The 23,116-nt window shown below is 48.5% G+C and overlaps 1 protein-coding gene across 1 annotated transcript in view; it reads left to right on the top strand.

Moving 5' to 3' along the window:
* LOC146831027 (neural-cadherin-like) overlaps positions 1-23,116 on the top strand; it is a 473,840-nt gene that overhangs the window by 317,420 nt on the left and 133,304 nt on the right. The window contains exons 11-12 of the mRNA XM_085605228.1: positions 1,284-1,456; positions 1,583-1,750. Coding sequence (XP_085461354.1) covers positions 1,284-1,456; positions 1,583-1,750 — 341 coding nt within the window. The remainder of the gene's footprint in view (positions 1-1,283; positions 1,457-1,582; positions 1,751-23,116) is intronic.

Raw genomic sequence — 23,116 nt, 5'->3', positions numbered from 1 at the left:
GAGTATTACCTGCCATTGATGGCAGTGAACTTCCTTCTTGATGGGGAGGCGAGATTAAAGCATTCTGGAGCATATACAAAAATGATGCCGGCATTCCTTTAGCAAATGTATAACATGAAACATCTCCTCTCCTGTGCCAGATAAATATTTACAAAAGAACATAAGTATTCTCTACATAGAGAACATATTTATGATGAATTACATGACTGGTTTATAATATGATATAAGATAAGCCACATTCAAACACCAAATTATTAAATTGTGTACTATTAAAAATATGTTGTCAAGTGAATGACCACTCATTTCTAAAGAAAACTGCTCATCTTACTCTTTATCCCAGGAACGCATATTTTAAAAGATGTTCTCTGTTTGATAATGTTTATTTCAATTTTGTGGTAGAAGTAGAGTAATTTTGAAGGCTTTTTATAGATAAATGCAGAAGTAATATTACATACTTCAACCACACATATATATACTAGTGTCTTATCTTCAGAGTTGCTGAAGAGGCGGTATTTTGTTGATGGGCCTCTAGACCCAGAATCAAGATTTCACCACAATGGGGCAATGTATGGCATAAACCCCGCTCTCCTTAGGATGAGGCGCTTCAACTAATAGAACGTGCACCTCACAAAATGACTATTGACCATTCAGCATTTTCAATCCTGGTATTGTACATCATTAGAAACAGCATAGGGAAGTGAATAGTCCATTTTCAAGTCTTTTCTTATTAACTCTTTTCCCCAAAGACCCTCTCTCAACAGCATGGCAAAGCACGGCGTTAAGCAGTGGACTTTCTCATGTGCCTTAGTACATCAGTGCTGCACATTTTCAACGACTCATTCTGACAATCCGCAGAATTGCCCCAGTTTAATAGACGTGGCCTCTTCTCTACCAGTCCTGAGATGGGGCAGCCTTAACGTTGATGCCTCGCTTTGGCCAAATCGAATGAACGAACCCCTCTAAAAATTAACCCTGTGCAATCCATTGAGGTGAAGATACAGATGTTGGGGAGAGGGTGTAGACTTACGGCTAGAGCGGTCGACCTGGGGAACCGGGTTCGAGTCTCAGAACCGCCGCTCAACATCCTGTTATTCTGAGCAAATCTCCCCATGCCTAACAAAAAAATGAATGTGTCCATCTATAACGAAACTGGTGCTCATGTAGAGCGCTCTGATAACTGATATCCTCGAGTCTAGTCCGCGCTATATAAAACTCTAAAAATATATATATATATATGTGATACAAACGTGAAGTTAAATGATGTTATCTTATCTTCTTTAAAGACTTTCTCCGTGAAGATACACCAGTTGGCACCAGCTTCCTGCGAGCTGCAGCCCTCGATGATGACCAAGGGGTGAACGCGGCCATCACATACTCCTTGTCGCAGCAGCAACCAGAGTACCTCCAGATTAACCCCAGCACCGGCTGGGTGTACGTGAGCCAGCCCATCTCACAGGTGAGGCCCAGCAGATCTTCCGACCAGAAACATGAGGTGGGAATGTGTCCCTCAATCCTCTTCACGCATGGCCAGTCCTTGCTTCCCCTCTCACCTGAAAGTTCTTCCTCTCTTGTTGGTTTGTAGACATCTCAGATCAACCGATACATCATAGCGACCGATGGCGGAAATCGCAGCAGCTCCGTGGAACTTACTGTCAGCATCACCAATGTCCTCAACCAGCCTCCACAGTGGGAGCGGCCGGGGTACTGGGTGACCATTCCTGAGAACACCATCCGGGATACCAAGATTGTGGTGAGGCTTCCTAGTGCTGAAGGTTCCGTGTCTGTGTCCTTTCTTTGGCCAGTAAAATAGGTCTATTGAACAGGAGTTGATCTCTACACATGACAATAGGCGGCAGTTTGTCAGGGGCTAATTTAAGGATTCTATCGTTACAAATCAGAAATGTAAATGATAATATTTTCACAAGTTATCAAGAATTTATTAAAAATAACATGCCCTCCTGACCAACACAGGCTGGTCGTGGAACACAGACAGAACGAGTCGTAAAAACACAAACAGTATACAGCAAGTGCCATGATGCATTAGTACGCTAGTTTCTCATGAGGACTAGAAGCCGATGGCTTGTGGGAGCTCTGCAAGTTCATTAATACGTTAAACATCAGAAGACATTGAAAGGGTGAAAAGAAGTAAAAAAAATATGATGGAAAAGTTTACATCATCGTGTCTCCTAATGTGTTGTTGGCTGAAGTTTGCCAGTATTTGGCTGGGCATAACAATACTTTTGCTTGCAAGTTATATACGAGTGCCTGAAATACACACAATTCACATAGCTAAAAATGCATGCAGTATGAAGCATACACATATGATGTGGGTGCATGAGTATATTCCACAATACATAATTACAGTATTACTGCTTAGCAGATGCAGACTAGAATGGCTGTAGACCTAACGAGGTGGGTGTCGCAAGGGATGACATTTAGGAAATATGGCCAAGGGCACGCAACACAAATTTGCTTCCCACTTACAGTCAGAAATCTTTTAAAGTGCACTTGCCACGCTTCTTCAGCACCTAACTTACATCTGAATGGACCGAGCCTAAGCATTTCAGTAAGAGTGATAAAGTGCATAAACCAAGTGAGTATTTACAGGAAGAGTGTTGGAAGAGTGGCATGCATTCGAAAAAAGGAACAAATTAATGAACTAGCTGCAACCTGTAAAAAATAAGCATGTTTGTGAAATGTCCTATCTTAAGCATCTGCAGTGTACACAAGGCATACGCTAATCACGCATAGATGAACGGAAATGGATGCGAGATGCCAATTTGTGACTACCATATACAAGTATATGCCATTAAATTCGGGTCCATCAGAAATGCAGACGGCTGGTGAAAAATTGCAGAATGAGCATGTAAGAATTTTATTTAGAAGTCCATGTTACCCCCAACAGTTCTCAGGATGTAGCATAAAAGGGTTCATGTTGCCTTTGCTGGACTTTTTTTTTACCAATCCGGATACTAAGGCTGGGGAAACAGCGTTTACAACGCTGCAATTACCACGCAGGTAGGTAACAATGCAGTTGTTACAATGACCGTGTTACCACGCGTGGCTTTACATCGCAAGGCGTTTTTACCACTTGCACTATGTGGCGTGCAACACCTGGAAATGTGTTGGATTTTAAATCCAACACCTTCCCTGCGGTTGCGCTAACTGGAGTAGGAATAGTAATTTATACTATTCCAAGTCCAGCGCACCACCTAGCGCAAGTCATAGAAACGCCTTGCGATATAAAGCCACGCGTGGTAACAACGCGGTCATTGTAACGACCGCGTTGTAACCAACTGCGTGGTAATAGCACGCGTGGTAACGTGCTATGTTCCACAGGCCAATATGAAATGTTTGCCTGAGATTCAAATGCCGGTCGGCTTTCACTGGGGGTATGAGCCTCACTTTGAGCCCATCAGTGTCAACATGAGATCCTTGTAAGACTACGTTTTCAAACAATCATTGCTTTGAAGTAGTGGCAAGATCCCTGTGATGCGGTCCCATTATCCAACCCTTGAATCCCAGCTCCTTCATATCAGACTCCCTTTCCGTTTTACCTTCGGCACTAGTTATTTCCAGGAAAGCCAGCCAGTGCTGCTTAGAGCAGAAACAAATCCACCCGGCCTCGCTCGGTTTCCTGAAAGGTGTGTGTTGAGCACAAACTGTATTGTTTACAATTTTCTGACAACGATTTCTAAAAGGAAAGTGCAGAACTTTGAAAGTGGTGTCCTCCAAAATGTCTTTTGGGAGAGGAGTAGTGTTCTTGAAAAGAGTGTCTTGTTTGTGTAGAATATAGGGTCTGCAGTTGCTCTACGTGATATTTATTAGGTATGTTTGGTACTCACAGGTACTTTCACACAGAGTGCAGAGTCGCACAAGGGCCCCTAGGCTGTGCTGCTTAAAGTATTGAAGTCGGCTCCTGACTTTTTCCATTTAAAAAAAAAAATAAGAATCCCAAGGCCCAGATTTACGACGCATTTTACCGGTCGCAAATGGCCCAGTGGGCCGAGTGTGACCGGTAAAATCTATTTTACTATGTACAAACCCTATTTTGCGAGTTGGTAACCTATTACCAACTCACAAAATAGGGTTTGTGAGTTGCTATTAGGAAGGGGCGCAACAAGGGCGTCCCTCCTGATAGCGTGTCGCAAGGGGATGTACGATTGTTATACGACCGGAATGCGGTTACAAAACAATCGCTGTTTACCGCCAACTTCAAGTAGCTGGTAAGCCAGTCTCAAACATGAAGGGGTCCCCTCTGTGATTGGCAGCAAAAACCTTTCTTAAGAGCAGGCAGTGACTGCTCGCTCTTAAAAAATGAATCAGAAACGTTTCATATTAACTTGTGGAATGCGTTGTTTACTGCACCAAAATGCATACAATACTGTAAATACTTCATATTGTTCCAATGTTAAATTCCGAAAGCTTTGGCCAGCCAAAATGGGGTGAAGTATTTGCGGCACATGATAATTACTGGATGTAATAAATACCACCAGACTCATCATTTCAACTCCTACAGTAAACAGGAGCTTGCCAGGAGTTGGGAAACAGCAGCCCCTGTAATGGCGTCCACAGACTGTATATCATCTCTAGAACAGATGACGGTACAAACACCACCCAGTGGCTGCCGATGCACCCAACAGGCCTCTGGCTACTAAGATGTATGGTGACACTTCTTAAATGTGTTCTCCATTGAAGAGCCTTAAGTAAAATGACTGCAGGATGAAGGTGATCACTCCATGTCACAGAGGCTAGGGTAGGCCTTGGGACCCTCACCTCCGGATCATTGCTAAATGGCTGTGGCACTATGTTTGGAACGACACAAACCCATCTACACAGTGGCGGCCGGCACTGCTTGTGGGCGGCGGGGAGTCACAATGTAAAAAATAGAAAATAAACACTTACCTTGCTGCCGGGTCCTGCGTCTCTGCTCCTGCCCTACTCCTTGGACTGGGAACAGGAAGCTCAGCCAGGCTCCCCTGACCAATCACATCGATGCAACGCAGGGTTGTGATTGTTCTGAGCGCCGTGATATGGCGCTCAGCCAGGGACTGGGGGGCCTGGGCGGTAATGCAGCCTGCATGGAGAACAGGGGAAAGTGCGCATGACTGTTTTGGGCGGCCGAGAGGGTTCTACCATTCCTCCCCTACAGCCCCGCCCTGTCACGCAAAGCTGCCGCAGCAAGCAGACAAAGTAAAATGATAATAACATTACGTTATTATCATTTTATTTTTTCCTTTCTTAGCTGCTTAAGGCAGTAGCGCAGGAGCCACCCCTGCGGGTGTCCTTTATCTCTTTTTCACCTAGAGCAGGTCTCCTAGCAAGGCGATGCATTTCTCCGAGTCCTGCACAAGGATAAAGGAAAGCCATAAAACATATTGTCTCCGGTGCTGTATCGGTGCCTGCTGCTGCAGGTGCAGCCAGCAGTTTAGGGTGAAGGACGCTCATGCAATATTCATTCATCCGAGTGTTGCCTCTACACGGGTGGCTGAAGAGCACTCGGCGCGCCGTCGTGTCTGGTTCGCATGAGTTAAAGGACCCGTTAATATCGCTCAACAAGTACATTACGTTCCGAGTCCCTCTAATACTCGGTTCCCTTCGTTTTGCAGTATTTCCATTTTACAGGGGGAGACGTTTTACTAATATATTGTCCACTACTGCCCCCTTGTGGCGTTTCATTATTAGGGTTTTTTTCTAAAACTTTTAAGGTAAAACTTGATGTGAATGAACCTTGTTGTCCAAGGTGGCCCTAACTTCAAAGGAAACACCTATAACTACGGCAAATTCCTCGGGCTGCCGTGATATCGGAGTAGACTGTTTCCGAAGGTTCCATGAGCGTCGACCATGAGTGGACGCTAGCAGGAAATTTGCGGACACCGTCTGTGTAACCCTGAAATCATTACAGGGCTCCGGACAGCGCCCTGTCGAAGCAGATACCAATATCCAAGAAACCCTGCGCACCAGCCGAAATCGTTGCTTTATTTGTTTAAAAAAAAAAAAACACGCAGTAGCCAAGATATATTCTTAAAACAGGCGCTGCATAATGCAGGGGTTGTCAATACCAATGCGGCCTAGTCTTGATTCCACCGCAAGCCTCTTTCTTCCAAAACCCTACATTTGTAGGTGTTTCCTTCTCATTTTCCTCCTCATTCTTTCTCCCTTTTCTGCCTTGGTCGGTCTTACTCTTGTTCCACGTTTGTTCAGGAAAAGTAAATGTTGATGCCAGAGATAAGTGCAGGGGACACCAACAGAAGCTAACCGCACGAAAAAGGCACCCGCTTAGACTCCAGCAGTATGAACAGGGACACTGGAATTATGCGGCAGGGTAGCACCAAATTATACGGCAGTATTGACTAAATTATTCAGCAGGAAAAGCCAAGTTATGCACCACAATACAGCACTTTTGTTATATAATAATGCTTTATTATTTTGTCATTTTTCCACATAGTAATACTGTCTGGGCAAATATTTCACCTTATTAGTACCTGTTTAACAACCAAATACATAAATATTCAATTGAATGATGACCTGTTAACCTTTGCGAAGGGTCTTCCAACGTGTGGAAACACATATTGCTACGATTTTAGCAACTTGTAAACCGTTTGACCAAAAACAAGGTTTTTTGTTGTTAAAATTTGCAGTTATGCAGCAGATGATGGATTATGTTGAAAATGCATCAAATCCTCAACTATGCGAAAAAGATGGAGAATTGAATATTTTCAGTGGACTTGAGTATGAGTCATTCTCATAAAACAAATGCAAAAGGAGCTGGTTTAAAATATCCCCTGCTTCTGCTTCATGTGCGAATTGTCTCGAAACATCTCACCCGCACAACACAACAGTACACCGCTTGATGCTTCCTGTGCTCTTTTGCTAAAGTCCTTCCTTCCAATCCAACAAACCTTTTGCAGTGCTTTGCAGTCCCGCCAGCATCTACAACAAGCATTTGCAATGCAATAGGTCTCGCATTTACGTGAGTTTAAGCTATTGGCATTATAAATGGCAATGCCAATAGCTTAAACTCGCGTAGATGCGAGATCTATTTCATTGCAAATGTTTGTTTAACTTTAATGCTGAGCGCGGCACCGCTTCAAAGACACCGCGCTTGGTTTCTTCTTTTTTTTTTAACTTTAACACTGAGCGCAGTGTCCTTGAAGCGGGCGCCGCGCCCAATGTTAAAGTTAAAAAATAAAGAAAGAAACAGAGCGCGGTGTCCTTGAAGTGGCGCCGCGCTCCGTTATAAAGTAAACAAATAAAAAATAAATAAACAAACAGCGCGGTGTCCCTGAAGCAGGCACTGTGCTCACTATGAAAGTAAAAAAAAAAAAATTGAAACATTGCGCGGTGTCTCAGAAGTGGACGCTGCGCTCAACTTGAAAAATGAATAAAATTGAAAATGATCGCCGTGTCCCTAAAGCGGGCGCCGCGATCATTATGCAGATTCTCCAAAAAGCACCCGCCATTCTCCCCATCAGTGGCAATAACAAAAATAGTGCTCGCCCCCTAGATAAAGCAGGCCGTGTAACCAGCCAAGTAAAAGGTCCAATCGTTATGGGCCGTAACAAATGGAGACAAGTCGGTACCAAGGTGGGACTAACAAGCCCATTTACGAATCAGAAACCACCATTTAAGGACAATGACACAAAGCCAATTACAAATATGGGCGGAGAGTGGGAGACGCTTCACCAACATACCCTAATACAGCATGTCTCTCAGAGTGAGCAGTGCTTGCGCGCTGCCGCCAGGCTCGACCTAAAAAACAAATCACCTGGCCTTGTGAAAAAAACAGATCTGCCATAATTGCTTTGTACAGTCCACCTACCAGGAAGAGCCTTGAGATGATTCAGTTCACAGAGCGCTCCATATAATTAATTCATTCATTCATGCACAAATTAGGTCCTGGTGTATGTTGGACTTTTCCCATATTGCTTGCTTTACTTAAACATTCATCAGCAATAGAGGAGTCTGAAAAACTTGCAATGAAAAGTGGAAAATGTGCAGAGAAACGAGGTGCGAAAAGCCACAATCAAACAACCCAGGTTAGAGCCACGTAAACTGCATCTAAAAAAGAAACCAGCGGTAAGAAACATATATTGATCAAGCATTAATCAATTCATGTTAAACAAAACTCAGATCCCTATTATGTACCAGTAGAAAAGAATACTTGTTTCTACCAAGATGACTGCTGCGGTCACCATTCCGCTAGTCACGTCACCCACCGGAGGCGTGTTTGGGATGTTACATGCCCTAATACATTTATTTTGTGGTAGATAGTTGGGTACAGGTGCTTTCTGTCGGGTATGATGAGGAGTCTGTCAGATATCTCCAGCAATTTTTACATGCACACTGACGAAAAAAGCACACACCCTCTCCCTCTGTTTTGAAAGTCGACACAAATGATGGTTATTTTACGAAAAATTGTGTTTTCTCTCACTTAGTACACCTGCCAGTCCACATTACTCTCCATTTCCACTGCACCTTAAGCCCCTCTCATGTGGCCTTCTTGCTGTATAATGTAGTTTAGCATTGTATGCCAGTGTGGTTGTTGGAAAATCTGAAGCTCACACACCCCCCAATCTTACTGACCAAGCTACGCCCCTGTTCACCCAGGAGACCTATGGTGACACTCACATTCGCCATCACGTGACAACAACTCTGTTACCCCTTTTCACAGTAGTTTTCTACAGTTCGAATCTGGTTATAGCATTTGCTTACGTTTCAGAGCATCCAAAGGTTATATCCAGTATTCTTATCGTAAGTCATTTGTTGCACTATTCTCACTTCCTAGGTGCATTAATGCTTTCAAGCATGTAGTAGCACAACTATTTGACGTTATGCGGCATTGTCTGAAGATGAACTGCAACGCCCGATTTCATGTTCTATGTTTAGCTACTTATATGATCATTTCACCGAATTATAATTTTCCACTTTGCTTAAGTGTCGCACAGGGCGAGCTTTAGGGCGGTGCGACTGGTGCGGCCGCACTGGGCGCTGACTCGAAGGGGGGCGCACTGAACTCAGGGGGTCGCTGTATTTAGCAATAACTTACATTTAAAAGCACCCGCTGCAGAGTGTGCGTCCAGCTTTCAGGCAGTATTACAAATGTTAAGCCAACTCTTGTGAATAATGTTCCTGCTAGGGATAGAGATCAGAGTTTTGACTAGAGACAGTTTTGACTCGCCGTAAAGTAGCACAGAGGGTTAATATGCCTGCTGCAAAGAACAGATCTGTATTTTATGTGGATAGCGGAGTGGATTCGTAAAGCCAGCCCTTACCAGCACTGAAGTCGGCCCTGGTGTCGTACACGATGACTGTTCTAAATGTAAGAGGATTTGTGGCTGCATCATGTGTCATAATAGATTTAAAATGTACACAATTTAGATAAGGAAAAGTGCTTGACAATTTAGCCCTTATTAATGTTTGCGATTCTCCGCACCGATTCTTCAGAGGGATTTCCATATCCCGTATGTGCCATCAATGGATCCATCAAGCACAGGACCTGGAGAAGGAAGCCAGGACATGAGCTTCTGTCTGTACCATGCAGCTGATCCTGTGCACTGCACAATACTGGCACACACCTGAAAAGTACAGTGCAGTGACAGGGATGCACTGACCACAGGAATGCAGAGGTGGCCGGCCAAGGACAGAAGCCTAGTTGGGTCAGCGCAGCACAGTGCCTGAAAACTATGAATCAGGACTTTGCACTGGATGAGGAGCCAGACTTCATCCGAAGCGGACTCTTTAGCATGGAAGAAGCCACACACCAGTGCTAGGTGGCCACAAGAAGAGCATCGCGAAGCCTAGCAATTATCTGAAGCGTGGGACGTTCAGCAGTGAAGTTGGTTACCATCTTTTCATCCACCTCACGCTGGTTCTTCAGATCGTTGGCAAATGTTAAGGAAGAACATGGCGACTAGGAAAGAGAACCGGGAGTTGTAAGCCCCCACTGGCTGAACACATCCATGCACATAGGGTACTAATATTACATTCTTGAGGATTCTCCGGGCTTCTTGGCTTGGCCATTTCACCATCAGGGCTCTTGCTACTAAATGAAAAGTGTCGCTGTTCGTAAATACTGACCCCTAGAAGAAGAGCCCCAAGTAAGACGGCTGCGAGAAAGAAGTGACCACTTCAGGTCACAGAGGCAATGCAGGCCCTCCAGAGCAGAGCGAGTCCCACAGCAAAGGGTGCAGTTCATGTTCTAGTTGGGGACACCAGAGGTGCACTACCTACCTGTGTAAACAGGAGAGGCTTTCCCATGCTTGAGGGGTGGATGATAGTGCTGTGTGTCATGTGTGCCATGTGCCCTCCTCCTTCTCTAAGAAGCACAACATTTCCAACAACATTAGTAGCTCATCTAGCATACACACAGTTGTGTCGCTCCCTCCACAATAAACCGCTTGATTGTCGTGCTACTTTATTAGCAGAATACACATACCTTATTGTTGGGCAGGCAATACCATAGGGGAGAAAATTAGGGAAACCCTATTGAGGGGAATAGACCTACCTAGAACAACGAGAAACACCCAGATCTGTCACATGCGCCTGCCATTTCTGTTCTCCTCCATTTACCATCTCGCTAGCCCCAGTGCCTTCCTCAGTGGCCTCACCAGCATCATGCGAAACTCTGCGGAGAGCTGTGGATCAGCTTTGAGGGTGTCCCACCTCCCTCCTTTCTATCGAGGGAGACACATTGAGGAAAGGGCTGCCAAGACTCTTTGTCCAGCACTGTCTTGGCTCCTGACCCAGCTACTGGGGTGTAATGGGTCAGCACCCTCCCACTCACCCAAAGTATTGGTGAGATTAGGTGGTTGCCGTCTGACAGTTCTTTTGTTTCAGCCTTCGCACAGTATTGCCAACTGAACCCATAAGACTCCAGTAAGAGCAGTAGGGGTCTAGATGTCCCCAGAATATATCCTCTGGTGGCCCGGGATAGTCAGCGTGATCTCTTTGACTCTTCGAGGGACTCTGCGTCCTGTCAAAGATCTCGTAGTAACCATCTCAGGCAGTGTCCCCAGGGAGGTGTATTGGAAAAACATCAGTCTCTCTGGAAAATCTCCACTAACTACTGACTCATCCACCTCAATATCTTCTCAGGGTGCAGGCTACAGGCACACCTGCCCATTCAGTCCTCTAATCGCGCAGTCACATCATAAATACTGAAGATCAGGCCCTGCCCAGGCAGCCTCTCAGGCCATACTGCTGTCTGTTCATAGTGGCACCTCAATGCCATTCCACCACCTTCCAGGCTGTGTCCAACTACACCAATGAATGGCCTGCATGAAGTGGCACACGGGGCTCGGTAAACAACCTGATTCCAACACATATCTGTGATCAGGAAACAGCAGGTAGGCAGACACTGAGGGGCAGATTTACTATCATTTTGCAGCAGGTTTGTGTCACAAAAATGCTGCTTTGCACCAAAAGGGCATACCTTAAAGGGTACATGGGCGCTCCCATGCAACCCCCTTGGTTTCTGGCGCAAATCTTATCAACTAATATTTGTAGACAGGACTTTGCACCAAATACACCACTTGTTTGACTCACATTAAAAAGGAGAAATGGTTTTATTTCTCCAAACTTTTCTGACTTTGCATGTGTACTGCACCGTACAACACCTGTACAAAGTGTGAAACATTTAAAGTTCACTAAACATAGTATTTTTTACTGAAGGTTACCCTTTAGTACAAAACCTATTGTGGACATCACACCGACACATTTGCACAGTATGCAAAGGTATATGCGCTGCACTGTTAAGCCGGATCGTGCACCAGAGCTAGAGAAGAGAGCAGGAGATGGGGCATTCTCATTGTCTGCCTCTCAAGCAGCACAGTTCAGCAGCGTTGGTTGCTGCGCTGCGTTGAATGACACATTTGTAAATCTGCCCTTGGATCTGTAAGGACAGACACCACGCACACATTTCTCTGTAAGTCTATAGATATGCTGGAGTCGATTGGCAGCTTCTCTTTTTTGCGATAGGATACCTCAAGGGGGTCCAAGGCTGATCGATATATTGATACCATCATGTAAGGAGTTGTATACCGTCATTTTGGTTGCAAAGCACTTTTCCAAGGTGATACAGAGAACGGAGGAACGGAACGGAGGATAAACGGATTGGGCACATGGTTAGGAGGTGTCCGTTCTCAGTTGTATTTCACTTTTACTTTCTTTTAATGAGACAGGTAATCAAAGGGCTCAAACTAGGTACAACTTTGGTGCATTCCATTCGTAAAACCTTCGTTTTACGTTTTACACAGGAGACTCACAGGGGCATCCAAATGTCCAATTTTTACCCTCTCCATACATGAAGCGCAAAATAACAATGTATACTTTTAATTGACTTTGACCTATCCATAAATCCTCTTTTTTGGCTGTGGCTGATGTGCCTCTTATAAGTATATCGATTTCCTTTTACAAAAGACTAGGCATTTTTATGCAAATCTATCCCGCATGATCAATGTTCTTTTTAATTCATTACACTTCATTTATTGAACAGCAATCAATTAGTTTGCATCCGTTATTGGCATTCCCTGCCCCCGAAGAGCTCTGCGCATTGGCTGTAGTGGGATCAAACCCAGTTTCTGATGCCGGGGTGACAGAAGTCAGTCTTTTAGCTGACACAGCAATTCCTTGCATCTTGATTCTGCTGACCATTGTGGAGTGCTGTCCTACACAGCAAGAGTATGTGCTGCAGAATCGAAGCCAGATGAAGAAATCTAAAGCTGAGCACCAAGTATACTTTTTCAGTGCTGGACTCTCTCATGGTACCTTTATAGGGTACTCCCAGAGTGGTGTTGTGGGCAGGGCCGGCTCTAGAGTGGTGCGATAGGTGCGACTGCACCAGGCGTTGACTTGGGGTGGGGGGGGCGTCATTTTTGAAAATGTGTATTATTTTAAAAGCACATGCTGCCTCGTTCCTGGCTCCAGCAACTTTCAGACATCAATTAAAATGTCAAAAGAAGTCCCGTGATTAATCGTCTTCCTCCAAAGAGACTGGAGGTTTGTCTAGTGGAAATGTTGACTCATCCTAAGGTAGCGCAGAGGGTTAAAAATGCCTGCTGCTAAGAAAGTGTACCATGCAGATAAAGAAGTGCATATAATGTAACTAGGTCAGTGGGTTACTGCTTCTTTAAGAGAGCTCCTTTTGTTACTTGTCATTTATAAGTCAAAATCCTAATATAGAACATTGAGCTATTAACTGTCACCCTAGAGCTGCTGCAAACTGCAAGATATATGTTAGAGCTTTATGTATTTTTAGCCCAGTCTTTCATTATCCCAATCTTGTGAAAAGGGTTAATTTGGGTAGAAAACAATTCTTATTATGAAAGAGAACCCTTAACAATGATGTTGCGTTTTAAATTCTGAATTTGTGCCTTTCCTGAATAAGAACTTTAACTATATTGCCTACCAGTATCGATGACATGCCACTCCTACACTACACCTTGTAGTACTGTCTGATGTAACATTTCCTATACACTGATTTACACACATATGATTGTCTCTGTGCAATGTGTGTGTGGTATAAAGTGCTCTGACACCTTACACTGGTATGAGTGGTGCTATAAAAGTAAATGAATGTGAGAGACAGTGGTTATGGGGACTTGAGAGGCACTGTTAAAGGGTGCTAGTGAGGGAATCCGTGGCAGAGGTGGTCATGGGGGGGGGGGTGCCAACAAGCATTGTCGCACAGGGCGCCCCCCCTGGTTGTGGGATAGCGACTCAGAACTCAATAAAGCACATAATAACAGTCAGCACTTAGACTGGAATATTTGGAGGCTGGCCAACCAATCAGAATCCTCCCATTGTGTGCTTTAACTATTGCTATAAGCCCAACGAGGAAGCATCCTTTGATTGGCAGTTCCCAATTCTTCCAGTGTGCTTGATTTGGGCTCGCTGAGGAATGCTCCCCTAAGGACCCACTGCCCCACAAGCCCTCCATTTGTCCCCGCCCAGCAGCAGGAGCGGGGCTTGGGCTATAACTTATCAGAAGCTCTTGAAAAAAATATCTTTAAAGTCTTGCTGTGCTCCGTTGCCATACTCCTCATGTGGTGCACCTCTGGGCGTTTTTAGGACTGGTGTTAGCCAAGACCTTTTGATTTTACTGAAATGATATGTATAAATACACTTACTTATAGGGGATTTCAAGCAGACCTCTTCATCCATTTGTCTGTTATTGTGTCGTTCACGTTGTTCTTCCACCCACGCCAGCATAGGGTAAAGGGTCAGTCCACATTACCCATTTACTAACTTCACTGTGCGTGACACATTTTCCGCTTCCACAAGGAGCAAATCTACACAAAGTTGTTCCCTTAAGAACCAGGGACTACTTTGCCAATGCGCGCTTTTTGATGCTGAAAATATTTTTGCTTTTAGCCATTGTTGTTTCTTTAGATTGATGGGGGTCTGGCAGTTTCCCTAACAATAAATGTTTGCAAGAACCATGATAAAACATAATAAGCATTGAGAACGTCAATAGGCTGGCAGACTACCCAGACCTATTGGGTTTGCTAAAACTTGTTTTTTTACAGCATCTGACTTCTTCCTTTGCGCCTCTCAGAGAGAATGTGAGCCTGATCACCACAGAGCGTCCAGAGAAAGGAAACATGCATTGCAGTTTGCTTCTGTAATGTTTCTGTGGCTGTTTGGCATTTTTCCCTTAGTGAGGCAAGAGTCGGAGGAGCCGGACACAATACAAAGAGCTCCTGAAAAGTTGAGAGTGGCAGAGATGCAGAAATGAATCCTTATGAAGGGATGGCAGAGGAACACCACAGGACTTGTGAGCTGTTTTCAAGTCGGTCAGCTCCTGCTGCACTCGTTTTGTTTGTGCAGGAGAGTGCCAATAGTGTAATTGTCTTTAACTACACGGCAGTAATGGATGTTCATTTCTCCCCTCCTCCTCTTTATCTGCCCCTGCCTATGGCTCAGGTCCATAATACAGTGAGGATAATTATGATTCGTTAATAAACCCTTCTCCAATCAGTGCTGTTACTTACAAAGAAAACAGATTTTAATCAATGCCCACGACTAAATGCTACATATGATATGCAGAGGATAAAATAATGGATGCGGTTACAAATGATGGGGGGTCACTGGTACAGGTAGCCAGCCAGTACCATCACTGTTACTTCTGCTTCTCTTCTAATACAGTAGTCGTTTTCTCCTTCTCCAGACACTTCCTGCAAACATCTGCAGGACAGCCGCGGTCGGTAGTAGGAGTAACTGCAGGGCGGTGACGTGGGGAGGGGGAGGGGCAGGGTGGGGGGTAGTAAACTATGGATTACGGAGGTTTACAGGTAAGTTATCATATAAATTAATAAAACGAATTTCGTTGCGTGCACGAAATTCGTTTTATTAATTTATATGATAACTTACCTGTAAACCTCCGTAATCCATAGTTTACTACCCCCCACCCTGCCCCTCCCCCTCCCCCTCCCCACGTCACCGCCCTGCAGTTACTCCTACTACCGACCGCGGCTGCTGCAGGACAGGTAGGGGATGATCCAAGAAGAAAGACAGCTAGAGAGGCTCTAGGAACAGACAGCCTTGATTATGGGGTACACTGCAGGGGCAGTCAAGATATTAGGCCCGCCCTGAGGGATCAATACCGGTCTTGCTTAAACAACTACAAGAGAGCTATCCTTTCAGCCAAATCAGATTATTTCTCTGGCAAAATCTTATTATCGGTTAACAAACCTAAGGAGATTTTCTCTATCGTCCATAACCATGCCGTATCCGATAGAGTCAATCCCAATCCCATTCCTTCACATACTCTCTGTCTTTCTCTCAATGACTATTTCTTTGAGAAGATCACTAATATCAAACTGAACATCCCCTCACCATCTTCTCACCTTCCTCCCTTTTCCTCTCCCCCTTTGTCCTCTTCTCTCACCCACTTCCCCCCCATCCCGAAAGAATCCTTCCTGACTTTGCTCATGAAGGTCAAATCGGGCTCCCCTGCCGACTGTGGACCGGCCCGCATCTTAAGGGAGCTACTTGCTGGTTGCCCCGATCCCCCTTTGTCTCTCCTGAATTCATCTATTTCTCAGGGAACAGTGCCGTCTCAATTCAAATCAGCTACGGTTATCCCTATCCTAAAAAAACCTGGGTCTGACCCTACTCTCCTTGCTAATTTTAGGCCCATCTCCCTGCTCCCGTATTTAGGCAAGATCCTTGAGAGCCATATTACCTTCTGCCTGTCGACATATCTCGAGGACAACCATCTTGTGGCTTCCCACCAAGCTGGCTTCCGCCCGGTTCATTCAACCGAAACGGTGGTCCTCTCTGTCCTGGACGAGCTCAAGAGCAAGGCGGATTCCAACTGCCCCCAAGCCTTGGTGCTTCTTGACTTGTCCGCCGCCTTTGACACAGTCGACCATTCCATCCTTCTCGACCGTGTCAGGGCGGCGGGCATCCAGGGCACCGCCTTCTCTTGGCTCGCGTCATTCTTCCAAGGCCGGTCGCAGGCTGTTCAGCTCTCTGGTTTCTCTGCCCCGCCGCGCACGGTGTCCTGTGGGGTCCCCCAGGGTTCCTCCCTTTCCCCTCTCCTTTTTAACCTCTATATTTACCCTCTCATTGTTTCTTTACTCAACATGGAGGTCTCCGTTTATAATTACGCGGATGACCATCAGTTAATATTCGATCTCTCTTCCTCCACCAATTCCCTTCTTAAATTTCAATCCACACTTGTTTTTATCTCTGACTGGATGAGTTTAAACCACCTCAAACTCAATCCGGATAAAACGGAGTTGATCCTGACTGGTGGGACCTCTAGCCCTTGGTCTTCTGCCTTCTGGCCTCCTAGTCTTGGCTCACCCCCGGCCCCCTCTGCCTGAGTCAGAACCCTTGGCATTAAAATCAGCCAGGACCTCTCCATGCACCCTCAGATCAGCTCCGTTGTCTCTTCTTGTTTTCTATCTCTCCGGATTATCCGTAAGATCTCCCGTTTCTTTTCCCTTGATGCCCTTAAAATTATCATTTTAGCAATGGTTCTTTCTAGCTTGGATTATGGCAACTGCCTATATGTGGGTGTCCCCGCCTACGAGCTGCGACGCCTCCAGACCATCCAGAATCAGGCGGCTCGCCTTATCCACCAGCTCCCCAAATGTCACCACACCTTTCCCTTCTTAAATCCCTTCACTGGCTTCCCATTCTGTATCGCACCCTTTTCAAAATAGGATGTATAGTTTTCATGGCTCGCGCTCGTACAGACCCTCTCTTTATCAACTCGATGGTCACTCACTACATCCCCAGTCGCAATTTACGCTCCTCCAGCCAGGCTCTTCTCACTGTTCCCCGCTTCTGTAAGTCTAGAGCCGGTGGCACTAGGTTCTCCGTTCTCGCCCCTCGTTTCTGGAACGCTCTTGCATTCTCCATCAGATCCATTGCCACCTATCCACATTTCAGGAAGGCACTCAAGACTCACTTGTTTGCCCGAGCGTTTCCCTCTCACTGACCACCCTTGCCATTCCCTCTGCCCCTTGTAATCTTTTAGCGCCAGGAACCCGCTTGGTCACAGCGCGCTCTACAAATACTTTCAACTTCAACTTCATTAGACTCACCAAGAGGCCTAGTAGTACAGATATTTCCTTGGGCTACAGTGGGCCGCAGTGGAGTCTTCTTCCACAGCTCTTTATCATCCCCTTTCATAGGCAGCCTTTGCCTCATGCAGGGATGCCTCCAGTACCCCTCCTCAGCAGTCAGTGTCCTCCCTCCTCCAGGATGGTTCAAGGCAGATTCTTCCAGCCAGATACAAGACCTCCAGGTTCCAGTTTTCAATTATGGCAAAGGGGAGTTGGCAGTCAAAGACTCTAACCCTTGGGACGTAGAAGTCTTTTCCAACTTCCCTTGGTGTGGGGTCCCTGGCACTGGCCAATGAGGAATCCTACTAAAAAGAGATTGGGAAAGCACGGGGTTTCAATTGGGAACTGGTTGTCTATTATAAAGCATAAGACTGTTTCCATGGGAGTCATACGGCAACCTTTAGTAATTAAGGTATTGAAGAAACATTTTTAGGAAGTGGATCAATCAATGAGTCGGGGGATTTGTATTGTACAATACCCGTCAGGCTCTTTGTATTTTAACATGGTGAACTTCTTTTATATGTTACTCAAAAATCTATTGGGAGGAGGAGCCTAGCGCGCAACCAAGATGGCCGCGTAGGTGCGAGGCTCCCGAGGACCTCCGCGACCTCCTGCATAAATCCTGACAGAATCCTGTCCCAGATGAGGGGACTGTATTTGTGAGCCCGAGCAGAGGTGACGCCCGTTTTCCGTTTTTAAATCGGACCTCGGACACCGGCAGGAGCATCGATTGAGGTTTGCGGCCTTCTCCACGCCGGCCCCCCGTATTGGAGTTGTGGGGCGATCCGGACACAAAGTGAACAACAGCGGCGGGCGAGGCTGGGTGGCTCGCGTGCCCCGCACTTTCACTTTCGCTTTTGCGCCCTCCTCGCTGCCAGGCGAGGTTGGGTTGCGGGGCGGTGTGCGGTGCTGTGGCCTCGTTGGGCTGCCCTGCCCGCCCGCCGGCTGCGAACCGTCCTGAGGAGCGGTGGTCGCCCCCCCCCGGCGCCCTTGAACGGGATTGTCTGCCCCCTTTTTGAGGAGATTGGCTCGATTCGGGGATTGCGACCATGGCCACAAAACAAGATGGCGACCGGGCCAAGGTGAAGTCGACCCGTCGTGGCACGGCCCAACAATCCAATAACATGGACCGCTACACCCTCCAGAAGGGATCTCCAGAGGTGCTGCGTAGGTCCCCCACGGGCCCGACTGATGCTCCTGTTCCGCCCACGGACCTGACCCTCCGGGACGTCATGGGCGCCATCGCCGAGATGAAGGCCTCGGTGGACCAGCGCTTTGACACTCTGGCGCAGAAGATCGACTCGGTCCTCGTGGACGTGGGCCTCGTGAGAGCCGATCTGTCTAAAACGAATGACCGGGTCGATTCTTTGGCCCACTCTACCTCGGGCCTCACAACTGACGTGGCGGCCCTCCAACAGGAGGTGCGCAGGCTTGGCCAGGCGAGCGCCCTGATGAATCGTCGACTGGAGGATTCCGAGGGTCGGGCCCGGAGAAACAACGTCCGCATTATCGGGGTGCCAGAGGGACGAGAGGCGGAGGCAGCGGATCTGTTCGTGGAGGACCTGGTCCTCACCCACCTACAGCCTCGGGGGCTGAGCAAATTCTTTGCAGTGGAGCGGGCCCATAGGGTCCCCGGGGGTAGGCCTAAGATCGGCGCCCCTCCGAGGCCTCTCATCGCCCGGATCTTCAATTTTAGGGACAGAGACGCTATCCTGCAGACTTCTAGGCTCCAAGGGCCAGTCAGACTTGACAACATGGATATTAATTTCTATCCTGACTTTACCCCGGCGGTCCAAAAGCAGAGACTAAGCTTTCTGGGTGTCAAACGTCGCCTACGAGACCTGAATCTCAAATATTCGATGCTTTTTCCAGCTAAGCTGAGGGTGGAGGTAGATGGCCGCACGCACTTTTTTGATCGTCCCGAGGCGGCCGGGGACTGGCTGGACACTTTGCCCGGGGATCGGGGCCGGGGGGGCGGGGGGGGTGCGGTTGGTGGGGAGGGCCCGCCGGGTCAGGCCTAAGGGACTAATGGTAGGCCTTGCTCCGGGCTGTGTTATTGTCACCATTGTCACCATTGACTATTAGGGTAAGTTCCCCTCCTGTGGAGGTCGTGCGGGGTCTGTTGGGGGATCTCCCTCCTCCTCTGGGGGACTAGTTAGTTTTCTTTCTATGGGGCAACAGGCACACTGCACTTTGGGGGGGCTGTTTGGGCTCATGCAGGGGTGCAGGGTGGGGGGAGTTCTGTTGGGATGGGTGGGTTGGGGTGGGGTGTGGTTCGTTTCTACCGCAAGGCAAGCCCTTTATTGTACTGGTGTTTTTGAGTTGCTCTCGGGGGGACAAATGATGGCATCTGTATGTGATGGGGGGTAGGGACCTGACTGTGTTGTCCTGGAACGTTAACGGGCTGGGGGATAGGATTAAGCGGGGTGTGGTCCTGCAATATCTGAAACGGATTTCGCCTGATGTGGTCTTTCTGCAGGAGACACACCTTATTGGTAACTCCTTTTGTGCCATGAATCGACGTGGTTATCGTTTGGTGGCCCACTCGGGCTTTACGTCAGGCTCACGAGGGGTGGGCATTATGGTCAAGACCTCGCTCCCGCTAGAAATAGATGAGGTGCGCCATGATGAGAGGGGACGCTACACTGTTTTGGTGGGGAGAATGGAGGGCAAAGTAGTCGTCTTTGTCTCAGTGTACGTCCCACCGGGGTTACAGTCCACCACCTTTGCGGACCTGGGACGCCTCCTTCTTGACCTTCCGGGGGGGCTTCTGGTGGTCGGGGGGGACTTCAACGCGGTGGTTTCTGGGACTATGGATCGTTATCCCCCTAGGGACCTCCCCCGGGCACAGGCGTGGCTGTCGGGCCTTTTGGACACACTGGGATTGGTGGACTGCTGGCGTTTAAAGCATCCCACTCAGCTGCAGTACACCTTCCATTCGGGTGCCCATGGTAGCCTTTCGCGGCTTGATCATATCCTTGTCCCTGCGGCCTATGCCGGGAGGGTGGGGGAGGTGCGCCATTTGGCGAGGGGCATTTCAGATCACTCCCCGCTCCTGTTGCACTTTGATGTCTTCCCGAGGGGGGAGGGCAGGGTAGCTCCAATCAACGCTTGGTACCTGCGCGACCCCACTATTCGCGCTGACTTGATTAAATCCTTGCAACGGTATTTCGAGGAGAATGTGGGGTCAGTCCTATCGGCTATCTCCCTGTGGGAGGCTTTCAAGACAGTGCTGAGAGGGGAGGCCCTCTCCTTCATTTCCCATGCCCGGAGGCGCGCACAGGAGGAGGTGACCCGGATGGAGGCCGAAATTACTGAATTGGAGGGTGATTTGGGGAGTGGGGTGACTGACGCTGCGCTCCACGTTCTGCACCTTAAGCAGGCGGCCTATAGGGCCCTCGTCACGGAGGCGGCCAGGGGCCTCAGCAGAGAGCAACAGGGGCGATTGTATGATGTGGGTGATAAGGCGGGCAAGTTGATTGGGTGGCTGGATAAGAAGGAGAGAGCGAGTCGTGTGGTCCCGCTGATTGAGAAGACGGATGGTGTGCGTGTCATTGAGCCGGAAGGCATTGTTTCTTGCTTCGCGGATTATTTTCGCGAGGTATATTCCCCGGTTTCTCCCTGCTCGGAGGAGGATTCCCATGCCCTGCTGCGTGACATCGCGCTCCCCTCCCTTTCTGTGGAGGACAGGGAGTTGCTGGATGCCGCCCCCACCTCGGACGAAATCGCCCTCGCCATCCGCTCGGTTGCTTCTGGCAAGGCCATGGGCCCGAACGGCATTCCCATCGAGTTATACAAGCTGCGACCGGATGTACTGGCACCCCACCTCCGCGCAATGTTCCTTGCGGCCCACTCGCGGGGCTCCCTCCCACCGGACCAGCGTCTGGCTACCATCGTGGTCATCCACAAGGAGGGGAGACCTCGAGATCGGGTCACATCCTATCGGCCTATCTCGCTCTTGAATGCGGAACCTAAAATCCTCGCCAAGGTGCTCGCCAACCGGCTGGTCGGCGTGGTGGGCGACCTGGTCCACCAAGACCAGTCCGGCTTTATCCCCCACCGCAATACGGCTCTTAATCTGCGACGCCTGCACGGCGTGCTAGCGCGTGTTCCGTTCGTGCGGGAGCCGGCCATCTTGGCGTCTTTGGACGCCACTATGGCGTTCGACACACTCGAGTGGCCGTACATCTGGGCGATGCTGGCGAAATTTGGCTTTGGGCCGGGTTTTATCAGCTGGGTCAAATTGTTGTACTCGGACCCACTTGCACAGGTGGTGGTGAATGGTCGAGTCTCGGCCCCATTCGGGCTGGGACGGGGCACGCGACAGGGTTGCCCCCTGTCGCCGCTCCTGTTCGCACTAGCCTTGGAGCCCCTGGCGGAGTGGCTGCGGTGGCACCCTTCTATCCGAGGTCTCCGTTGGACCCCTGAGTATGAGGACCGAGTGTCTCTCTATGCAGACGACATCCTTTTGTACTTGGCCTCCCCGCGCAAATCACTGATTGTCCTGGTTGATGTTCTGCACTCTTTTGGCCGCAATTCAGGCCTTGTCATCAACTGGGCCAAATCCTGTGTCTATGTGCTTTCCGGGGAGGCTCCTGTCCTCCCGCGGGGCTGTCCGATCCAGATTGCCTCGGAGGGATTTCGATACTTGGGTGTCTACATTACGCTGGACCCGGTGGCCCGCTACGAGCGAAATTTGCTTCCCCCCCTCCGGCGCTTGAAGGAGGATGTCGCGCGCTGGAGGCGCTTGCCACTCTCGCCGCTCGGCCGGGCGGCGTTGTTCAAGATGATGTCACTGCCGCGCTTCCTGTACGCTCTCCAGAACACTATGGACTTGGTCCCAGCGCGCTACTTCCGTGAAGTGGAAGGTTTACAGCGCCGCCTGTTCTGGGATGGGAGGCCGCGTATAGCCTTGGCAAAGTTGACGCTCCCGTGGTACGACGGAGGGATTGCCCTCCCGGATATTAAACGGTATTACTGGGCCTCCCAGTTAGCTGCAATTAATCAGGGCCTCTATGGGCCCGCCCTAAACCCGGCATTTGAAATGGACAAGATGCTCCTACCCGGTGGCGACTACAATCGAGCGCTCTACGCTAGTGTGCCCGATTCCCGCTTGACGGGACCCACGCGGGTCATGGTGCGAGTATGGCACGCGGCTAATGCAGCTATGGGTTGGAAGGACCGTTTGACCCGGGCGTCACCGCTGTATGCGTCTGAGAGGTTGGGCTCTCTGTGGACCTCGAAGGGCTTTGAGCAGTGGGACACTATAGGCATCAGTACAGTGGGGGATCTCTGGACGAGGGGAGGATTTAAAACATTCGAGACGTTGCAGGCGGAGTTTCAGCTGCGGGGCAGTGAATACTTTCGGTACCTGCAGGTCCGTCACGCGCTGGGCTCCGTCTTCCCAGACGTGGCCTCCATCCCGGAGTCCTCCCCCCTGGAGGATCGAGTGCTAGATGGCCATGTTCCGGACAGCACGATCTCCCTCATTTACAAGAAATTGATAAATGATCGTTTGGGCTTACTGACTGGCCTCC

Source organism: Triturus cristatus, chromosome 5_1 (genome assembly GCF_964204655.1).
Source record: "Triturus cristatus chromosome 5_1, aTriCri1.1, whole genome shotgun sequence".
NCBI classification, from domain to species: domain Eukaryota; kingdom Metazoa; phylum Chordata; class Amphibia; order Caudata; family Salamandridae; genus Triturus; species Triturus cristatus.
This window is presented reverse-complemented; position numbering and strand designations above follow the sequence as displayed.